The sequence below is a fragment of the Pteropus alecto genome, unplaced genomic scaffold (assembly GCF_000325575.1).
Source record: "Pteropus alecto unplaced genomic scaffold, ASM32557v1 scaffold21, whole genome shotgun sequence".
Taxonomy (NCBI): domain Eukaryota; kingdom Metazoa; phylum Chordata; class Mammalia; order Chiroptera; family Pteropodidae; genus Pteropus; species Pteropus alecto.
The window spans coordinates 16,692,636-16,716,087 of record NW_006436282.1 but is presented as its reverse complement, the minus strand read 5'-3'; the positions used below and the strand labels follow the sequence as shown (position 1 = coordinate 16,716,087).

The following is a 23,452-nucleotide window of genomic DNA, read 5'->3' as shown; positions in this document are numbered from 1 at the left end:
AACTGGCAGTAACTTTAAATGCATAGCTGAACTGAGTCTTTCAGATTGTTTAATTAGGTGATTTGCAGTTTCTGGAAGGGGTGGGAGCTGTTAAGATTCTGAAAGTTTCTCTTTTTATCTACAGACTATTAAGATGTGTGGGTTATAAGTAAATCAGATTCGATTTTTATTGGTTGTTTTGATAGTGTTTGTTTGGTTTCATAACTATCATGACTCTGAATTTACAGGCTCTTGAAAAGAGACTAAGTTACACATATATAGTATTTTTCCTGTTGTTTGTTCTGCTTGTATCAGAATGAAGATAGAATTTTTCAGCTAGGTTTTTAGTTACCCATTTTATATATTTAAAGCCTTCCCAAGTCTCAAAATACCAAATACTAAACATAGAAGTAAATAACTATTTAAATGATGCCTAACGAATAAATCTATAAGAAAGAGATTTAGAATCCCAAATACTTGTAACTGATATTGTACTCTTAAATTGAAGACGTGTTCTAGTTTTAATCATCAGTAGAGTATGCTAAATGCAAGTGTGTATGTATGCTGTAGAATCTCTTAGAGAAAAGGTTGAAACTTTGACCTAACTTAAGATCCTTTCCCAGCCCTTCTGAAGACTGTGGTTTAAAAAAAAAAAAAAAAAGACCTGGTGAACAGATGGCTGGTTAGGGGTGTGTCAGAGTCTTAGTGTGCTGCCCCCTGGTGGACGGTCTGTCCTGATACTTAGGTTTTGCATTTGTTTCTACAAGTCAGTCTTTAGGTAATTAATTAAAGTGCTTGGTCAACGTTTAACAGGTTCTTAAGTGTTTTGAAAATACATAAGCTTTTATTTCAACATTTTTACAAGGTGTTAAAGTCTAAAGCCAAGCCCACTAAAATTTAATGCCCTGTATAGATTGTTAATGACAGGCTTAGTTTGTGATAGTTTTCCTAATAGTAAAGCTTTCAAAAAGGGTTAGAGCGCTTAGGAGTTGGGGGGCGGGGCGGGGAGAGGGAGGACGGGAAGGGCCATTTTAAACTCTTGGTGTCTATATTATAGAGAAAGTCTGAGGGCAGATGGATGTCCTCTGGGTACACTTGAGGATGAGTACTGTATGTGCAAAGGTAAGAAAGAGCCTTTTATATACCTTTGGTGCTCAGTGCCCCTTTCTTTTGGTTTATGTTGAACTTTTTGACCAGTTACATCAGTTATTAAGACCAAGAGTTTCTTCCTTTGAGAGATTTGTGTCCTCCATGGGCTTGGAGATGTTAGTCATAGGTAGTGTGTTTTTGTATATAATCAGTGATTATTAGCATGATATTTCATTCTAGATGATCCTAATAGGCACAGTTTTAACATGTCACTTTTTAAATTGAACTCTAACTTTTTGTAACATCTTCTTAAATATGATGGAAATTACAACCATTAATTTTCTAGCATTGAGAAAATTATTTTGTTAGGTAGATTTTACCATTTTTGCTCCTGGAAATTTGTCATTTTTTTTTAAAGAATGTAATCGGAAGTGTGAATATAATTTGAAAAAGTAAAATATAGTTACCGAAGTTCTAAAGAAAAAAACAACACAACTAGATTATTATAAAGCTTATTTAACTAAAAGATTAATGCTTAATAATTTTAAGATATTTTCTAGTAACTATTATAAGTATGCCGGGTCCTTGATAGGACTTCCTAGTAGAAGGGAACTTCTCGAAATATAATATGCGTTGGATCTTTTATTGTCAGTACAGCTATTTGTCTTATTCAGGTGTCATAGTAGCTGCTGGATGAGGTCAGATGTTTGGTTACCTTAAAATGATCTGCTCTGTGTTTATGTGATGTCCTTGGGCTTCCTCTATAAAATATAGATGTAAATTAAAAAATTAGTGTTTTCTCTAGGAGATTAGGATTTATATTGTTATGATTATATTGGACAGTTTTCTTGAAGATCTGTATAACTGTTTTTTTTTTTTTCTTACACAGAAGCCAAATAGTAGACACCTAAAATTAAGGTAGAAATAGCATGAGAATTAGAGTTAGGAGTTTGGATTTGCCTGCTTTTTGGCCTTGCTTAAAATAATATCTTGAGGCTGTTTCCTTAATCTGTAAAGTGGGAGTATTAATGCTTGCTTAGCTCAGTTGGGGTAAGGATATGATGAAAATGTATTTTAAATGCCTGATGTGGTTTTTGATCCATTAGGAGTTCCTGAATAAATGGTATGTGTTATTTTTGTTCTCAATATTATTGACATTTTAAAAATTTATCATTAAATTGTAGTTGTGGCAGAAATAATCTGGAAATGATTGATCTTCTTCTGGATGTTGCTTTCAGTCTTCCTGGCTAGAAGATGCGACTTTTCCTCTGCAGCATCTCTTATTTGTATTAGAATTGACACAAATGTGAATTGTGTAGAATTGTTGTCCTAATGTAACAAAAGATTCCTTTTAAATGAACAGTAAAATTTCATTAGTATACATTAAGTTATAAAACAAGATTTTTGTGAATGTTTGACATTTGAAGTTACACTGTAGTTAATTGCAGTAAAGTGTACCTAAATGTACAGTTATTCCTTGGTCTCCATGGGGGAATTGGTTCCCCCTGCTGATACCCAGATCCGAAGATGCTCAAGTCCTTTATATAAAATGGTGTGGTATTTGCATATTACCTTCTTATAGCCTCCCATATACTTTAATATCTAAATTACTTAGTCCAGATTATTTATAATACCTAATATAATGTAAATACTGTGTAAATAGTTGTTATACTGTATTTAGGGAATAATGACAAGAAAAAAATCTGTACATGTTCAGTACAGATGCAGTCATTGTAGACTTAACTACATAGTACACATCAGCAACAATATAACTTTTTTCCCTCTTGGATAGTTTCGAATCCATGTATGCAGAATCCTGACAGAGGGTGGACTGTACTATCCTTTCCAGACAAGAAAAGGAGACTATTGTCCCATATAACAATCTTAGGACTTTTTGGTTTTTCTGCAGTATGAGAAATGCTAATGTGATTGAAGGTTATGTGAGAGAAAAGCACTTAAAGCTTCTTTACTATCAGTCATGTAAACTTAAATTACATTTTTTCTTCTAAAACCTCTTTCCTCGTGGTACGAAATACTAACAAGCCCAGAGTTTGGTTTTGATGAAATTTAACATTTGTAAAGATAGTGACTTCTAGATTTTAGAGAGCAGGAAAGAAGAAAAAGGAAATTTCAAAAGTACTGCAGTAGAGATAATAGAATAATAAATCCTGCTATACCCCTCACTTAGCTTCAAGAATCACCAGCTGATGACCAGCCTTATTGGATCTCTTGATGATTTTTGAAGCAAATTTAAGATAGCAAGCATATTACATCCCTAAATTCTTTAGAATGTGTGTATCTCTAAAAGATAAGAACTTAAAAACATAGGCAGTACCACAATGATATCAAATACTCCAGTTTTATTCAGCTGGGCCCCCAACTCCAGTTTATTTGAATTAGAATTTAAATAAGTTTCACACATTGTGATTGACCGATAGGTCTTAGTTTTTTTTTTTTTTTTTTAATGTCTAGATTCCTCATCTTTTTGCTTTGAAATTTACTTGTTAAAAAAAACTTAGATATTTGTGCTGGAGAGTTTCCCAGGGTCTGGACTTTGCTGATGTGGTTTCTTTTAACATGTACTCTACTCTCTGTCCCAGAGGACACAATAGATTTAGAGACTTGATCATTTTCAAGTTTGATTTTTTTTTTTTTTTAAGTTGGCAGACATGTCATAGACAAGACATGGGAAATTTTTAATGTCTTGGCCAAGAGGTTTTTTTGTTTTGTTTAAAGGATAACACAGATTTAAATAGTTTATCAATGTAAGTTCAAGTTTGGGGAAAATATTGGTATAGATGGGGAAGCATGTTGCATTTAAGTAAAACATAGTTTCTTTAACCTGTTCTTCCTTAAGTAATGTAAACATGTGTGTGTGTTATTTAAGTAAAACATAGTTTCTTTAACCTGTTCTTCTTAAGTAATGTAAACATGTGTGTGTGTTGTGTGTGTGTGTGTGTGTGTGTGTGTTACCTCACTAGAAGGTAGAATAGCTTATTAAGCAAGAACAATTTGCTATCAGATACTGGTAAACTAGCATTACCTCTATAGTATGTGTTATGTGGGAGAGAGAAGGGTTATCTGCAGAGCTAGTATGGTTATATCTTGGAAGAAAAGCAAGGGTCGAGTTGCCTAGGAAGAGGAATGTCAGACAGATATGTGGATTAAACTTGTCTACCTTCTTTGTTTTCTTGCTGTGTAAGAATTCTTCCGTTGTATGAAACAGAATTTTCATAGTCTCTTGTGAGCGATAACCATTGTTTGCTTATTTCATTTACTTGATTATACAGAATGTATTAAAATTGGAAATATAAACCACATGGGTTGTATAACTACCTCTTGGAAACAGGATGGCATTTAAACTCTTTATTCTTCAGATTCTAGTGGTGGGATTATTGTGATTTCTAAAGCGGGTGAGAAGGTAATATAACTGATGATCAACTGCAACTTTTCCACTTAAAAAACAAATCCAAGAATTTGCCGTGGATAAGGACCACATCCAGTTGGCAGTAATATGAAATAAACAGTGTTGATGTGGAGACATTCTATATTCAAAGCGCAGCACTTTGAAAAGTTTAGTCATCTTAAAACATCACTTTTTGCAGGTACAGTTCACTTAGTTATGGTGAAACTTTGTTTCTTGGTTGTTCCTGAAATTTCCTTGACAAACAAAATTTTATCCGTTTTGCCTTCGAATATCAAGTATACGAAGTTTTAGATCAGCTCTCTGCAATTGAAAAATGTGAATTTTATAGATATGTAAAAATTTTAAACTTTTCTAGTAGCCACAGTAAGATATAAAAAGAAACAGATGATATTAATTGTAATGTTTTATACAACCCAATATATCTAAAATTTTAATCTTTTAACATGTCAATATTGAAAACTTTTATATTCTTTAATTTTGGTACTAAGTTTTCAAAATCTATTATATATTTTGCACTCATGGAACAATTCAATTTGGACTAGACTAGCCACATTTCAAGTACCAAGAGCCTCATGTGGCTAGTGGCTATTCCATTGGACAAGGTGGTTTTAAGATATTCAGCTTCTAAAATCCCTTGTTAAGAATATGAAGAGCCTTGCTGGAAAAAAAATCTAATGGCATTTGTAAAATTAGTTTAACTTTGGAAAAATATGGGAATGATTAATTTTAGTGTGACTCAAACAAATTAGAGGTTTTGTATTTGAGCACTTTATTCCCTTGTGACCACCCTAATTTTCAAGGAAGATATGTGTAATTTGCTGTATTGTGTTAATGTTATACTTTTGAAAGAGCGACACTTTGAGTCACACAGGCAGTGAGCCTTTTATTTAAATAGAACTATCATCCTTCATGTTGAACTGTGTGTGTTTTTTGTGTTTGGTTGAAACACTGGTACATTTTCAGATTAAATCTCAGCATGAAGGCTACAGAAATCTTTGGTTATTCAGGAATCAGTTTGCCCTATTCAGCTTTTTTTTTTTTTGAACAGCGTCTTACCTTGCACATACCCTAAGGAAGTCTGAGAACTTTATAATTCCCCTCTTGAAGGAACATTCAGTCTCCCAAGAGAAAGAGAGATGGCACTGTGTACTTATAAGCGTCGGAAGTACGAGCAGCACGTAGAACATTCAGGCTTTCTTGGACTCTACCAGACCGTACTCCCTGGCTTTGGACCAGTTTGCACCCATACACTTACCGTCATCAGACTGCTCTGCATAGATGAGGGGATAAGGTGTTTATGTCTGAAAGATAAATACACCTTTGTTTTAGTTAAGGGGACTGAAACATGGATGTTGTTCTCTTGGAGATCTAGGAGCTGGGGGATGACCAAAGTGTCACCTTAGATTCTCACTTAGCACTGTCATGTTTACAGAGACTTTTCTTCCTTTATTCCTTGTTTAAGTAATGTTAAGTTATTGCCAGTTATGAGCCAGGCAATCTGCTGAGCACTTGAGTATACAACTGTGAGTAAGATAGAGATAATGTTGTCCTCAAGGAACTTGCCCTGTTAAATAGACCTCAGGGAACCAAACATCCCTGTGTGTGAAACCCCATTTCCCCCACCCCGCCCTCAGATTCTGATTTAGGAAGTTTGCCCTAGGGCCCTGGAATCTTCATTTCAAGTAAGCCCTCCTGGTAATTTAATGTAAATGGTTCTTAGACCACACTTGGAATGTCATCTCTTTACCTGTACAGTTCAGGGAACAGCATACTTTGTCTTTCCTCCATTCAGTATTCAATTCACTAGGCTCTGGCAGCGTTGCAGCAAATATGCTTTTCTTTACATGTGACTTCCTAAATGTCAGTCTAATAACTAGGATTCAATCACTCACAGGGATTCTTCACCTGAAGTCTACCTGATTCACTCCTCAATCTCAACGTTGGTTCCACTTTCCTGTATTTACTGACACCACTTTAAGACGGTCCTAAAATGCCTAATGTCTTCTGCTAGACTGTAAAATCTTTGGGGGTGGTGGTGGGGAAGAACTGCTATTAACAGAGCTAGTTAGAACTCTTGGTTTTAGGAGGGGGTGAAACACCGACTTATTTCGTGGTAGTTAAATCAAACTTTAATGATTTGGTAATCCTATCGTAGAAACAATATCAGTATCTATTTTATTATTATTATTTTTTTGACTCTTAAGTGTTTAGAATCACACCTCAATATTACTTAATTCTAAAAGCTCATAGGGGAGATGGGAGCTCAGAGAAGCAGGTGACAGTGTTTTAATTGTGTACGGCCAACTTGGTAAGCATAGCTAAGTGGGGTAGATTTTCTCTACTACGTTCCAGGTCAGAAGTTGGTGTTTATGAGCTGGACGATTAGAATTCAGGCCTTTGCTTGGTCCCGTGTTACCGTGGAGCCTTTTGACTCTTGTACTAAGAGTGGGCTGTGGGTACAGGAGCCAGAGGTGAAACTGCAGAGTTTAAGATTAGTTATTGGGTAAGAGGGAAAGAACAGTTCTTACCGCCCCCCCATTTCAATGTTGTTCAATCTGCATTGCTTCTGTTCTTAGTGTTACTGAAGATATTTCTACACGTTTAAAAACATTTTTTAAATTTATTGAGGCAACATTGGTTAATAACACTGTATAGATTTCAGGGATGCGCATTAGAGTACATCTACAGAAAAAAAACAATTCTTGATGTCAGAACACCAGCTATGAAAACGGTTCTGATGTTTGTCCAAAATGAAACGTGAGAGAATCAGACAATGGAAACTGAACAGATAATGATTCTGGAGTAGCTTCCAATAAGTAAATAAGTGTTAGATGTATATTTCGAAGACTGTATTGGGAAACCTGGCTAATGGATGACTTCTGGTGTACCTGTGAAGTGGATGTTGGTTTTCGTCATATGAATAATTGCCTGTTAGTTGACCAAAACTCTCTATGTACACTTACACATGTACTTTTGGGAAAATTTTTCAGTAATATATACCCAGAAAAATAAGTCCAATGGGGAATGAATGCTTAGTTTCTTAACATTGTGCTGTTAATTCTTACTGTGTCTGATGTTTGATGAAAACAGATTAGTACTTGCATATGTGTAGTAATTCTTCCTTGGTTATCCAGGATAAACATTTATACAATGTAACTTTTCTGGTAGCTAAAGCAATATGTAGAAGTATTGAAATCTATATATTGGAAATCTTTTTTTAGGATATATTTTTTAAGTCTTTTATAGAAAATACAAAACTTACACAAAAGCACTCGTGCAGCTTTTAAAATTATTAGTGCATGAGTTATTTTGAAACAAATCCCAGACTAGCATTTCATATGTAAATTCTGAGACTGAGGGGTGTTTAAAAGATTTTTTTTTTATTAATTCGACAGTCTCTCTCTCTCTGTCTCTCTCTGGTATATTGCTCCTGACGATCATGCTTTGTTTTACTGTCTCATAAAAATGCTCTTCCTTCCTCCTCCATTTCACACAAACAGGATGTACCTGAGTTTGGTTAGTCTGTATATCCTTTAGAGTTCCCGAAGGGATAGGTGGTATCTGTGGCATTTATTTTCATGCTTTGGGAGGGATGGAAGAGACAAAGGACATAGACAAAGGACTATGAATCTTGTCTAAGCTGGTATATTGCTGTTGTCCTTCAAAATAAGTGGATTATTTGACCTGGAAAGAAAGACTAACAGTAGTTCTAATTCTCGAAGTAATTTAATTACTTCATTTGAGATGTGAAGCCCAAATTGCTAGTTTTTTTTTTTTTTTTTTAGTAGCTAGTTCAGAGGTCCCCAACCCCGGGCCGTGGACCGGTACTGGTCCATGAGCAAAGCTTCATCTGTATTTGCAGCCGCTCCCCAGCACTAGCATCACCACCTCGGCTCCACCTCAGATCATCAGGCATTAGAATCTCATAGGAGCACCAGTCCCTGGAGCCAAAAAGGTTGGGGACCGCTAAAGTTGACTGTAAATTCCTCTCCCTTCTAAAGGGGTGATTGGTGTGTGGCGTTTATACTACATTCTCATATAATTAACCTCCCTCACCCTTCCCCATTTCCTCCCTCTGGCGGTGTCGAAGAAGGGATATACATTTATAGATATATAAGTAATATAATAAATAGATATTACTGTACATTATATGTGTATATTTTTATACGTGGTCATTTGAACAACCAAGGTGGTGGGGGTAATGTTTTCTGTACTATGGACTCCTTTGGCTACCCGAAATGTATAGACCTCTCAGGATGTTTTTAAATGTGTAAAAAAAATACATAGGATTATAAGGAAATCAATTATTTTAAAATGTAGTTAGCAAAATGTTAAAACTCAGTAATATGCGCTTCTTAACATAAGGAGTAACAAGTTCTAGCAACACATCTAAATTTCACAGTAATGAGTGTAGGTGGTATTTAGAGATCTGCAACAACTTAATGCGATATGAAAATATCTGATTTATGTTGATGCCCAAATTACAAGTACTATAATTCGATTGTGGTTTAATGTCATCATTCATAATTGAAAAGAAGTGCTAACTTTTAGTTAGAGGGTAGTGAAAAATAAATAATTCCCCTTTCCCTTCTCCCCCATCCAAGTTTCCCAGATTCTGTCCGTGGACCCCTTGGCTGAGATCTCAGATTAACAACGTCTGCACTAAAGCTTTGTTTGTGTCATGATGCTTAATTTGAGGCTAAAGAGTTTAAACTTAGAATATAGTCATCAGACGAAATGTATTTCAAACATATCTGCCAATTTTAATGGATTTAAAAATAAGCCATAACAATGTAATGATGCTGGATCTCTAAATGGTCTCAATATGTACCCTTTGATTAACTTTGTCTACTTTTGCTTTCTCGGGCTGCATTTTCTTACTATATATATTGGTTTTGTAGTTAATATAAAATCAATATTTTAAGTAGTTTCTAAACATCCATGTTGACTATTAATGTCTTTGCCTTTATGTGCTTGTTTTCTTTTAAAAACATTTTAATTCTTCTGCAGGATTCGGAAACTTCAGATACGAAATATCCCGCCTCACTTACAGTGGGAGGTAAGAATTTCTATATTTAAAATTAAGATTTCAGTACTAAGCCTGTTGTTGTTAGTTGTTCCAAAGGTTTTTCTCCTTTCCTCCAGCTCTTGTGCTAGAACTCAACATTCTCTCATGGTCTCTGTCTTGCTGTGGGCTTTTCTTCGTGAGGGCACACTATTATCTTTTAAAAATTGCTCTTCGAGTTACTTTAAAAAAAAAAAATTAACATAGGTTTTTGGGTAAACTGGGTAATCTTCCTCATTCAGTCCCACCCCAACAAGATCTTGTTTATTTAAAATCTTTCTGACGAGTTTGCCAGTTGTATCTAAATATGAAGTTCTCTCCTTGGCGAAATTTTAAAGAGACAGATACCTGCTACTTATACTTTATTTTAAAATGTTACTCTGCTTTTTTTTTGCTCAGATGGTGGCTCTATAGTGACTGTACAAATACAAAGTATTTAGTACACTCGATTAGCCTGGGTCAGCAATATCCAAAGCATGATAATGATGTCATAATCGAGAATTTGAGGACCCCAGTGGTTGAAGAGAGAAACTGTCTGTTGGCTCTTCCAGATGAAGGAACCTGAAAGTTCTTAAAACCTACCTGAGACAGTGGTGCAGGGAAAATTTCTCAGCTCTTACGTATTTTTAGTATAAAAAAAATCACGAGTAACTAGCTTTGGGTGTAAAATGACATTTGATGAGTCACTAAACCAGAACCTTCATCCAAATGCAAAATATGGTTAAAAGGTTTCTTTGGTGGTGAGTTGAGGGAAGTTGGTTTGAACTCTGTTTCTCTGAGGTCCCAGTGGGTAACAAATCGTTTATGCTCAGAATATTTTACACAGCATTTATTTTCCGAACAATATTATTGAGTTCAATCTTTGTAGGAGGAGTTGATTCTTTGGTAAATGCTGACTGTTTTTCAAGTTATGTAATGTATAAAAAGTATATATTTTTTTTACATGGAAACTGACTTTTATAATATTAAACTCAATGCATTTTCCTGTTTTAGATTAAGATTCGTTTGGGAGATTCACTGGCTTGGAGGATGGGTCCACAAGTCAAGTATTATGGTATTAAATTTACTGATTTGATCCTCTTGGGCCATGTGAGATATGATTTCTGTTTGGGAACTATATCTAGTGTAATGTAGCTTTCAACGAAATAATCAAATGGTAGTAGTCAATTTTAAGTGAATTAATAGACTAGTAGCATATCAGCTGTAGGCAAGTGGCAGTTTCCTTTTAATTCATTCATACTATTTCTTCAAATCTAGATTGCAGTGGCTTTAAGCAGTTTAGTGTATTTTTAGCGGTTTTTCAAGTTTTTAGTTTATGTATTCTTCTTCATTCTTGGTAAAATTTAACCTCATTTATGAGAATAAATCTTTTTTTTTGCCATACCTAACTTTTATTTCATTTTACCCTCCCCATAGACCTTGGAGGTAAGATGAAGTTGGTGACATTATCTCCATTTTCAAATAGGCAAATATGGTCATACAGGATTCAAATAATTAAGTAAAAACACATACTAAATTACAAGAAGTTTGGAACTAGACTTTGAAACTCTTGACTTCTGACTACTTAAAAATTTTTTACATGATTGTTTGGAATATTGATCAACAACAAAATTTATTGAGGGCTTGTCAGGAGTAGGATGAGCTGTTGTGATGTTTCCTTTCCTTGAAGACTTGAATGAATGCCATCTGTTACTTCCTTTTTGAGATGAATCACTTTGCATAACATTTTATTTGTATTCAGTGTGCTGGCTGTCTAGTGCCAAAGCCTTATCTTAGACGGTGATAATTTTGTACTTACAGATCTGGACTCCCTTTATAGTGGAGGGATTAGACTTTGGATCTACTAATTAATCTTAGAAACACTGAAAGTGGAGTGACTAGACGTTCCGTGTCTTCTGGTTTGATGTAATAGGAAAAAGACACAGGTGAAATATTGTTGTCTGAGAAATAGAGGTTTGACTGGATTCACTTTCAATCTAATTTTGAGTTTACAAGAAATATAGAAGCTAGCGGCACAACTTAAATGATGCCACCAGGGAACAGCTAGCAAAGTCCGGAATATGGGACATTCCACAGGACAAACGATGCTGTGGAGAGGTTTCCGCGTTGTAAGATCCGTTTCTGCCTCGTGCGTAGTCTGCTATGATTCAGGAAAGGAAGCAGAAGCCATCTCCTGAGCTAAACAAAGGGCAATAAAGGGTGGAGGGTCTTCGCAACTGAAGCATCCTCAGATTGCATCCAGGCTTCTGACATTCAGGTTCTTGACATGGAAAGCAAGTAACCAGTAAATTAAAAATGAAAGACTAAAGCTACAGGTTGGAAATTGCAGCATCATTCCACCTCTCCCCCCGCCCCCCACGAAAGAGTTACTACCTTAATGATTTAGGGGTCTTTTTGGTGCTTCTGTATGAACTTGAAGCAATTTTTGGAAGTAAGTGAATCTTACAGGAAATCTTAAAAGACTCTTCTTTCGTAGGGCCAAAGAATTGCCTTAACAGAACACTTTATTTTGCGCTCGGCTTCTTAGTTTTGAACCCAGCTCCTAGTAACTAGTTTGGAGAAAGTTGAGTTCTAGGGTATAGGGAATATTAGAAAACCCTTGGCTTTCTGTATTCCTTTGTAGTCTGGTGATGTCGCATTAATGGTAAGAAGTAGTAGGGAGAAGCAGCAGAACTTCCCTGTCAGTTATAGTCAGGTCAGTCACGTCCACACTGGTAGAGGCCAAAGCTTTAGAAAGATGCCCACATTTCAGACCGTAATGAAAGATATACTCTAATAAGTGGAAACCTCAGAAAATGGATATTTTCTTGTGAGCTGAGGCAAGAACTTATAATGGAGAAATGATATGATCCACATTATGCTTAAAAGAATGCTTAATGGGGGTGAGTCGTAGAGGTCAGAAATTTTCTTAAAGTTGGTAAAATCTCAATGAAATCTTGTTATTTTCTTTCCAAATCTACTGTGACTATTGTAAGAAAGATCGATGACAGGAGACCTGGCTGCTCTATGAGGAAGTAGAAACAGCAGTATTATTAAGCTAGGCTCTGGCAGAAGGGAAACCAAAGGAGTTTTTATTTAGAAAGAAAGAAGGAAGGAAGCAAGAAAGTAGTGATGCCATGTGATCTAGTCTAGGCGGAAAACAAAACAATAGCACAGTTAATGTAAAACGGCTCAGAGAGAACCCTCATAGTAACCCTTGGGCGGATGTGTGCTGAGAATTGGAAGACTGTCTTGGAGGATGGAAGGTGAAATGACTTCCAAGGGAAGAGATTTAGACAAGGGCAGTGGAGTGAAGGGCCGTTAGGTGAAGTCCCTGGTAGATGCTGACGTCTTTAAGGGAAGGAGCTGGCTTTCATTTTCTACGTGGTGGTTCCTGTTCGGCACTCTGGTCAGAGGTTATTTGGTCCATGATGAATTTGAGAATTAATGCTAGAAACTGACTGAGACCAAAGCATTTAAGTGTAATTGACAATGTAATGCTCACAGTATGAGGTACTTTGTCTCAGAAAGACGTTCATAGTAACAGTGGTGCTGACAGAGACCATGAACTGAGCAAGAGGTCACCAGAGGCATTGATGTTGACTATTAGGAGTAACCCCTTTAAAGGTTGCCTTCTGCAGCAGACATCTTAGAGTTGTAAATAACTGTAGGGTGCTTTTCAAACGTTTTAAAGGAGATGGTACAGCAGAAGCCTGGTGTGTGAATATGGATAAAGGCAGAGCTAAACAAAGATGGCACCTTGCCTGCTGGCTCCCTCTTTGGCCCCCGGGGAACCCCCTGGGGAGGTTTTGTGGACCTCTTTGAAAATCACTGTGACGTCAGTGAATTGGAGTATGAACAGTTGCTAGAGGTAGTTGGTCTCCACCAACTAATTTTGAAGGAACGCGATAGGCAGTTTGAGGTGATCTTCCTTCATGATGGCCTGATTCTGAGCACTGGCCCCTAAATAGCCAACACCTAGGGAGCACATACGTGCTGGGTGCTGGATTAACCCATTTTATCTTCATAACAGTCCCATGTCCCCACCTGACAGATGAGGCAGCTGAGGTACAGAGAAGTGAAGTAACTTGCCCAGGGTCACACCTGGGAAGGGTAGAGTTTCTGCCCTTAATCAGATTACTCAAACAGAAAACCTCCCCCAGAAGGCACGTTTCTACTTCTTGTAATATAATCATTTATCAGCTTTCAACTGAATGTTTGACAGTGAACCCAATAGAAACTGGATCCTCCCCAGGTCTGGAGGAAATATGCGGTTATGAGTGATGAATGGGCTTGGACAGATTATTTGGGGGAAGTTCTTGGTAAACTCTTCCGTTTAGAGAACTGTGGTCAATAGAGTTCTTTGTGCATCGTTGCCCTGGCACGGGTCAGACTTTGCTGCATTAGAAATGACCTGGCAAAGATGTGCAGGGGAATCCCGGAGTTTCCCGATCACCTGGATGTGAGCGGAAGATGAGGCATTTATTTCTGCTCCCAAGCTGCCACCTCCACGTGTCTATCATGCACTTGCATTATGATGCCTGAACTTTTTAAAAAAAATTTATTCAAATTAGTTTCAAGTATACAGTACATTGCTTAGACATCTGTATAGTTCATAAAATGATCCCCCCAATGGCTCCCTCCCTCCCCTGGCCCTCCACCTCGCCATCATATTAATGCTAACTGCATTCCCTGTATTGTGCTCCACATCCCTGTGACCAACTATCAACTACTAATTTGTATTTCTTTAATCCTTCACCCTATTCTCCCAGCCCCCCGACCTCCCCTCTGTCCATCACCAAATTGTCCACTATATTAAAAATAGGAATGCTTCACGAATTTGTGGGTCATCCTTGCACAGGAACCATGCTATCTTCTCTGTATTGTTCCGATTTTAGTATATGTGCTGCTGAGGTGAGCATGGTGCCTTACCTTTTGCCTGGTGCTTCCGTGGTTCTTCTGAGATGGTCACCTGAAAGGCCTCCGTGCGCTTTTATTATGAAAATGTCAAACATACACAAAACTAGAGAAACCGATATAATGACAGTATCAACCACTCTTAATATATGGTCAAGCAGTCTTTTGTGTATAACTCTACCCTCTTCACCCTTTTCCAGGTTATTTTGAAGCAAATCCTTCAAAATAGGCATTTATTTCTGCTCTCTAAATGAAGACATCACTTCATTTAGTAAATACTTCAATATTTGTTTCTAGGAGATAATGTCTATGTATTAGTTTGCTAAGGCCTCTTTAAGAAAATAGCACAAAGCGGGTAGCTTAAACAACAAACTTAATCTCACAGTTCTGGAAGCTTGAATTCTGATAACAAGGTGTTGACACATTTAGTTCCTTCTGAGGGTCTGTGAGGGCGGGATATGTTCAAGGCCTCTCTCTTCTGATAGTTCCTTGGCATGTGGCAATGTAACTCCAATCTTCAGGTGGCATTCTGTATGTGTGTCTGTCTGAATGTCTCCTTTTCATAAGGACAACAGTTATTATATTGGATTAGGTAGGGCCCACCTGAATGACTTCGCTTTAACTCGATTATCTCTGTAGAGACCCTCTCTCCAAGTATGGTCACAGTCTAAGGTACTGGGAGTTAAAACTTCATCACATGACTTTTTTTGGGAACACAGTTCAACCCATAATGGTCTGTTTTAAACATTCACATGTTAAATTAATAGTAATTCTCAAATATCAAATCTAATCTTTCATATTTCATTGATTATCTCAATTTAAAAAAATGATTGTTTGAGTCAGGATCCAAACAAGATCTTTTTTAAAGACATTTAACAATAGGTTCTCCCAACCCCTGCTTTTTTTGCATCATATTTGTTGAAGTTGGTTTGTTCTTAGTTTGCTGAACTACATTCATGTGTGATCCCTCAACATGTTCCTCAGACCCTTGTGGGACTTGGATTATACCCAAGTTCGCTTTCCATTTGGAAAGACAAAGTAATAGGTGGTTATCTGTTCTTCTATCAGGAGGTCCATAATATAATGTCTGTCTCTGTGATAGGAAATGCCATTGATCATTGCTTAGATTCATTACTGTGTGTTTGCAGGATGTTAATATTCTAATTCTACAATGTTTTCATTTGCTAGTTGGAATGTATTTATGAAGAGGAACTTGTCCTCATCAGTTATTTGATCACTCTGAGGAAAAGTTTGAGACAGGACAAATGCTTGATTCTTTCCATTTATTTCCTACTTTATAAATATGGGTGCCTTAGCATCCTACAAGGATGACCAGTGATTTTTTTTTTTTAACCAGTGAGTTTTTGTGTGTATGATTATGAGGTCATTAGTTAAAGATATTTGGGTTTCAAAATTACTGGAATCATTCATACCGATACTTAAATTATTCTAACCCGAGAGCCATGTGGAGCTTCTTCAAGACAGTGCCAGGGTTCTTTTGATGCCACCTCAGTGGTTGATAACTTCCTTGATTTTTGGTTCAAGAAGTACCAGGTTTATCTTGTACGTTTTCTGATCCAAGGCTGGAATTAGCCCTTTCTCCAAGGAGCCCAGTATTTGGAGACCCCAGTGTGATCGTGCTCCACTTGGGACCAGATCCATTGGCGCTTCCTTGGTTGTTCATTTTCCTGGTAACATCTATGCCCTCTGTTCCACTCCCTGCGGGTTTTCGTTACGGCTGCTCTTCTGCGTTATTCCTGATGTGAACATTTCTGTTACTTTGTTTTTTCTCTCTTGGAAATTCCACTTGTTTCTACTCTTTTAAAAATTTTTATTTTATTTTATTTTTTGCTTCCTGCTTGAAAGCAAACATTCGTTTGAATATCCATTGAACTTGAAGTGTCTAAAACCGAATTTCTTTCCCTCTCAAATCATTGCTTTATTTTCTCTGTGAATTTTAATATTGCTTAGGTCACACGGGCTTGGCCATGAGGTCATTCTTGATTTTCCTTCTCCCATTTGCCCTCTGGCCACAGGAAACTAGGTGTCCTTAGCCGTCCCCCACCACCTCACTTCCTTTGATGTTCATTCTTGTACCCATGGCCATCACCTTGCAGAGCATTCAGTCATAAGTCAATCGTTTTAAGCATCTTTACCATGTGTAAGTGGAGAAAATAACATGTAGGCATAACTATCCTATGAGGGGTGACCACAGAGGGCTCCTGCTTTGTGTTCTCAAGCTTTAAAACCATCTTTAGAAGTGTCTGGGCACTTATTTTAAGATTCTGTGTTAGTGCCAAGATGTTAACTTGCTTTTTTAATTTCATAATCTGCAAATGAGCCTTGTAACTCTTCAAATGAAAACAACTGATTTTTTCTGTTTGAATTACGTTAAACTACCAACAACCACAAACAGATTGTTTATGGTTGTAAAAAAGAGAGTCTTTGGTTTCAGTAGTATTTACTTGCAGTCATTGGCACACCCAAGAAGGAATAATTGGTAAATAAATCTCTCATTTGTGTTGCAGGCAAAGCTTTTTACATGATACCTATACTGCTTCAAAGTTCAGACTGCCAATTAGGAATAAGTATGATCCCATGAAAAAAAATTGAGAGGAAAAAAGTTAACTACTTGAGGGTGGGAAATAAGGTAATATTTATCCAAACTTTAATGTTCCATGGCCAAACAACTAGTACCTTTTAAAAAGCCTCTTTAAAAACCACATCTTTTTTCTGCATGGGGTCAGTAGATCTTTATGTTCTAAACTCACAGGAGCCTTCAAAACCATTGCTGTTTTCTCTGCTCTCAGTGTGAAGCAAGAGGTTTGCTGAACATTGAGAGAGAGGATCTGTGTCATTTTTACTTACAGTATTTCTGACACCAAATACACGGTGTCTTTTCCAATACCACTTCTACTCGCCAGCACCAACTAGGTGTCGTACAAATTCATTTCTGACACTAACTGTTGGGTTTAGTGTCAGACTCCACAGCTTAAGCTTAGTTCCATTTCACAAAACTGCCTTTCAGGTGCCAGGTCCATCACATTGCTACCTGGCCGACGACCATCGTTCACTAGACAGCCTCACAGAACTCAGAAAAGAGCTTTGCTTTCCTTCTTTTAACCACCGTACGACAAAAGGATATAACTCGGGAACAGCCAAATGGAAGAGACGTGTAGGAGACGGGCACAGAGCCTCCCTCCATGCCTTCTCCAGGCACGCTCTGTGATTCAGCACTAGCCATGTGTATGGAATGCTAAAGAGATCATTTCAAATTTAAGTGTCTAAAAAATCTACACTTGTTGCTCTTTTCCTCTTGGCTTCCTACTTCTGATGTTAATGAACAAAATAGTCGGGGTTAACATGGAGAAAGGGGGAGACGTCCCTAGGCAGAGGTTTGGAATAGTAAACCAATTGGGAATGGCAGGGCACCCTTAATCCTATTTCTAATTTTAGCATCAACCAGAAAGCAGGGCTGCCTCAGTATTCAGAGCATTTTCCCTCTTTGTGTTTTTGCATCGCTGAATGGCCTACTTTGTCTTATCCAAAACATAATGTTACTGTTTAGCGTTTCTTCCCATGTGGGGATGAGAAAGGCTATAATTTTCTGTGGTCTTTCCTAGATGTGTAGTATACATGCATGGACATCTTTTCAGGATTCCTTGGTTATCAATTGGTTCTTGTGTGGTAGACAAAAGGAAGTGTTCAGTAAGCATTGGCTGTACTGAGAATGTCATGTGGTGCTTTTCAGAGCATGACCATAAGCCAGATAGAGATCTCTGTGTTCATCTTGCTAGATTCATTCTTGGTCTAATGTTTTGTGTCACCACTCCTCCATGGACAAGCATATATAAAAAAGATTGAAATTGTTTAATTAGCTTAGGTCGATGGTAATGAATCGTTATTTCAGATGTTTTCTAATAAAAAGCAGGGCCTATATTTGACTTGTTGGTTTTTTCTTGTTTTCGTGCTTACTATCACATTCCTAGTTCTCATTTCCCTCTTTTCTTTACTATTCTGCCTTTAAGTTTTGGTCAACTTAATAGCATATGCGCGGGGAGCCCTAAGCATGAGCAGGGCAGTATGCAAAACTCTTTAGATGGATGTCATTTGATTCTTCCAGCCGACCCTAGACAGAGGAAGGAAATAGTGTTCTCCCCACTTTGGGGAGGGAGGTGGAAGGTAACTGAGGGATGGAGCAATGTACCGAGGTCTTGCAGCTAGCATTGGCCCTGTGGCATTTAAAACAGGTAACCTGACCTAAAAGCCCCTTAGCCACTGCTGTATGTAGTTCTGTTACCTCATGTGTAAAAATAAGAATAACCTCTCACATCCCCCACAAGTCTGTTTATGATTTTGAACACCAATTTCATCCATGTTCTTATTAAGATATAATTTCTTCCTATGTTTTACCTGTAATGAGCTCTTAGATATTTAAAATAACTTGCATTTTTAACCCTCAGACCTGCACCCTCTTTTAAACAAATATTTCCTAATGTTTCAATTATAATCCTGAAATGAAATTCACAGAAAATGTAACCCACTTATCCATATACTTTAAAATTCAGTATAATGTTCTAGTAATACCAGAAAGGAGAAACCAGTTTATACAAAATAATATTTCAACACATAAATACTTGGGCATGACCAGAACTTAAGACATAGTGAAATAATCAAGTGCCTGTACCATATGTAGAATGACCTTCAGTGAACCAATATAGATGCTAATATTACAGATATTCCATATGGGTATTCAGAGTCCTGTTGTTTTATAGTAGTGATAAGTAGACCAAAATACAGCAGTATCTTGATTTACATGGTCATGGCAGTTTTGGAAGATAGAGTATATATTCCAAACTAAACAATTAAATTAAAACTAAACTATAAATACTATGTTAGGTTATAGGCTCAGATAAATGAGCTTTATGTATAGGTGAATGTCAAAGGCTTTCGAGAACTGTGCAGGACATGGGGCGTCTCTCTCATTGTGTAAGACCGCCCTGAACACTTCAGGATGTATGACTTTTCTGGTTTCTGCCTGTCAAGTGTTACTGAAGCCCCATTCTTCCACACCGAAAGACCCACAGATTTCTAAAACCACTCCCTAAGCAACGAAGTTTTCTCCATTGAGAATTACTGTTCTAGTTCATTCCTTCCCCAGCTGTGTGGAAGGTCCAGTTTTTAAAAAATGTCTAATCCCTGACTTTGTATAAAATACAAAAATTATTAGAAACCTGAAATTTTAAAGTCAGTCAAAAAGACAAGCCCTGATTTTTATTATTAGAGTCAGCAGACATAAAATTCCTGTCAATCTGCTGTAAAAATTTCTAAATGCTTACTATCCACTTCTTGCCACTGTGTGGACTCTTTATCTTTTTCTGTCCCCAAAGTTACCCAGAATGAATGTACGTTTCTGAAAATTCATCCTCTTAGAAGATTTCAGTCCTACTCTCTCTAGCCAAATGCTCAAATGTTTTATTCCCAACACCTCCTTTGTTATTCATAAATGTTACCATTTATAAAAGTATTATTTCATAATGGAAATGGACCTAACTGCCTTCACTATGGGAGAGGCGTTTTTATTCCATGGTAGAAATTTGCAATGTAGTTTTAACAGGCATAACTCAAATTGGTTTTGATTCCTCTTTAGCTTTGTCTGCTTGAAATCCATGCACCTTCACCACGCAAACCCACAGGGAAGCAGTGACTTTTATAACCTTAATTTCAGAAGTCTTCCAGTGACATTTTTCATACTATGAGACTCTTAGTGATTGAAGATAATTCCTATAACAAGGCTGGGAGGGTCCTGGATCATGAAATGTGTCCAGCATTTCATGTTGGTGATCCTGATGGTGATACTTAGCAGGGAGCCTGTACCTGCTTCTGCTGTGGATCTGTGGAGAGAATGCTAGTCCTGCTGGAGGAGAAGTTCGATGGTTTTGTCACAGTGACTCAAATGTGACCGCTCCTCTTTTTCTTCCCTTTGGGTTCCTCTAGGTCAGCTGAACAAGTACCTGGCTTTCATAGGGATCTTCCCTTCAAACACAGGTTAATAGTCTGAGTTTTGATAGCATCTCAGCGCCTGATCCAGTGTTGTCCTTCCTTTGTGTATGGTTGGCTTTGGTGTGTGTTTGTGTAAGTACTTTTGGGATGGACCCAGGCACAGAGTCACGAGGTAGCTTTGGGAGTTGTGCTGAAGTGAAAAGGCAGTGCTTGGGCCTTTAGGTATTTCCTAAAGCTTTTGATGTATATGAAAAACACAAGACTGTTGAAGGACAGGATTTTATTACCTACCTTGCTTTGCGAGGTGGGATCAGCCTAGTCAGAAGGGCTCCTTTAGTTGTGATTATCGGCGTGGCAGAGGCGGCGCTGTGCTGCGAGGAAGCTCTGTCGACAGCACTGTGGCTCTTAAAATGTGTTCCCCGAAGGAGCAGGACAAAGTCCGCCGGGCTCTCTGAGGCCAAAACCAACCGCTCATTTATAGCTCAGCGCTGAGTTATGGTGGAACCGTTCATCTTACTTAGACGGGTTCACCTATATGTGGTCAGCAAAAAAAAAAAAGGTAGTATGGAATATTTTGAGTGGGGAAGTTTTTCCACCATTTTATTCCGTGATCCTCCATCCTGGGGAAATGGGATATGGGAAATATGAGTGTTTCTTCAGTTGCTCAGCTCCCACGTGCCTCTTATGCACACTGAGAACATGTTTCGAGACATGTACTTTTTATACCACGTGTGCATAACTACTAGCCAATAACCTGACTTAGTGTTAAATGAAATAATAATTCATTTTAATGTCAATGAAAAAATGGACTCATCTGGCCTTAGCGGGTGTTATGGACTGAATGTTTATGTCTCCCCAAAATCCATATGTTGAAGCCTTAATCCCCAGTGTGGTGGTATTTGGAGGTGAGGGTCTTTGCAAGGGAATTAGGTCACGTGAGTAGAGCTCTGTGAACGGGGTTAGTGCCCTTAGAAGAGAATTAATAGGAATTAATAGAGAAACTGAGATGGTTTCTCTTTGCTGTATAGGGCACAATAAGAAGGTGACTGTAAGCCAGGAAGAGGGCCCTCACACGGACCCCAACCCTGCCGGCACCCTAATCTTGGACTTCCAGTCTCTAGAACTGTGAGGGATACATTTCTTTTTAAGAGACTCATTCTGTGGTATTTATTACAACAACCTGAGGTCACAAAGACTTTAGGGAAAGTGTAGAAGTGTGGCACCTCATTAGGAATTTAAAAGTGACCTTTTCAGTTCTCTATTTTGGAAGTTTTCAAATGCGTCCACATAGAGAAAATAGTATAATGAACCCCCATGTTCTCAGCTTTAAAGACCGTCAACATTTCTGTTCTTGTTTTATATATATCCCCTAATGTTTTTCTGCACTATTTTAAGGCACTTCAGGGGTGACTGATGGCACAGGAAATTTGTTTTACATGCTAACGTAAACATAGATATATTAATTTCCTATTGCTGATGTAAGAAATTACTACAAATTCAGTGGCATGAAACAACAGAAATTTATTCTTATAGTTCTGGAAGTGAAGAGTCCGAAATCAACCTCACTGGGCTAAGGTCAAGGTGTTGGCAGGGCTGGCTCCTTCTGGAACCGTTTCTTCGCCTTTTCCAGCGTCTAGAGGCTGCCTGCCTTCCTTGGCTTGTGGCCTCTTTCCCCATCCTCAGAGTGCATCACTCTAGTCTCTGCTTCTGTTGTCACATGGCCTTTCTCTGAATTGACTCCTCTGGTGCCCCTTTATATAAAGACCCTTGTAATTACGTCAGGCCCATTTGGATAATTGAGGATAACCTCTCCATCTCAAGATCCTTAATCACATCTGCAAAGTCTCTTTTGCCTTATGAGGTCACATCCATAGATTTCAGAGATTAGGAGGAAGACCTAGCATTTGGTACTATTACTCAGGCTACTATAGTAGAACCACAGGGTGGTCAGCATTCAAATGTCAAATAAATGGTGGAACCACAGTCCCGAAGAGTAGGCATGGTCATCACGGAGGAACACATGAAGATTAAGTTCTTATGAACCTGGAGATGTCTCTGCAGGATACAGCCCGTCATTTTGCATAGAGGATGTGGCATTTCTATCAGATAAGAAGGAAAAAGGAGGTGTGTGTTAGTTAAGGCCAGTTGATACCTGGTGCCTTGAGAGACGTGAGAGAAAAGATAACTGCAGTTCAACATCAGACTTAAGGCTTAGCAAAGGTGACTCAAACATACAGAGCCTCTTTCCCATCCGTGAAAAGGTTAACGATAGGGTCCTTTCTAGGTCATTGTAAGAACCAGCATGTGGCGCAAGGGCCTTGCCCCATAGGGTATTTATGAATTAATAAACTTCCAGGGATTCATTCTTTGGCTGAAATTCTCATCCTCTATTATGTGCTTTACTTCCTCAACCCCATCATTCTTGTAATTTTGGGGCTTTTGCCATACACATTTCTCTGCCAAGAATCCATTTGCTCTTTTCTGTTTTTCTTAATTCCTATTAATTAGTTAGCTCTCAATTTAGAAGTCATTTCTTCCACAAAGCCTTTCTTATATTTTTCTGCCGTACCTGGATTAGGTGTCTCTTCTGTATTTCTCTTGTACTTAGCACTGTACTACTACTTAGCATTTTATATTTTAATTGCCTTCTGTCTTATGTCTGTTCCCCACCCCGGACTCTAAACTTTGGGGGCCGTGACTGTATCATCTCCCGTGTTGTTGTCGAAGACCCCAAACAGTGTCTGGTGTGGACTAGCTGGTCAATACACACGGAACATCTCTTGGTTGGAACCTTTTCAACTCTATCCTAGATTTTTTCTTTTAATAGTTCACTGGATTCTTTTTTTTTTTTTTTTGCAAGCAGGGTGGGACAAGGAGGTGGGGATGGTAGATATAAAAAAATGAAATGCAAATTTCTTGTCTTAGGTCATTGAGTTTTAGTGAAGTAGAAATTAGTCACAGAAGTGTTTTTTAACATGCCATTACTTTTGTTT

The 23,452-nt window shown here is 37.8% G+C and overlaps 1 protein-coding gene and 1 non-coding gene across 3 annotated transcripts in view; one reads left to right on the top strand and one right to left on the bottom strand.

Annotated features, from left to right (window-relative positions):
* The window catches only part of IGF2BP3 (insulin like growth factor 2 mRNA binding protein 3), a 111,945-nt gene that overhangs the window by 21,506 nt on the left and 66,987 nt on the right, over positions 1-23,452 (top strand). For both annotated transcript variants that reach the window (XM_006911992.3, XM_006911993.3), the window contains exon 3: positions 9,506-9,554. In XM_006911992.3, the coding sequence (XP_006912054.1) occupies positions 9,506-9,554 (49 nt within the window). The remainder of the gene's footprint in view (positions 1-9,505; positions 9,555-23,452) is intronic.
* Positions 14,356-14,461, bottom strand: LOC112479964. Its single transcript, XR_003046387.1, has one exon. It is a non-coding gene; the product is annotated as a U6 spliceosomal RNA (small nuclear RNA).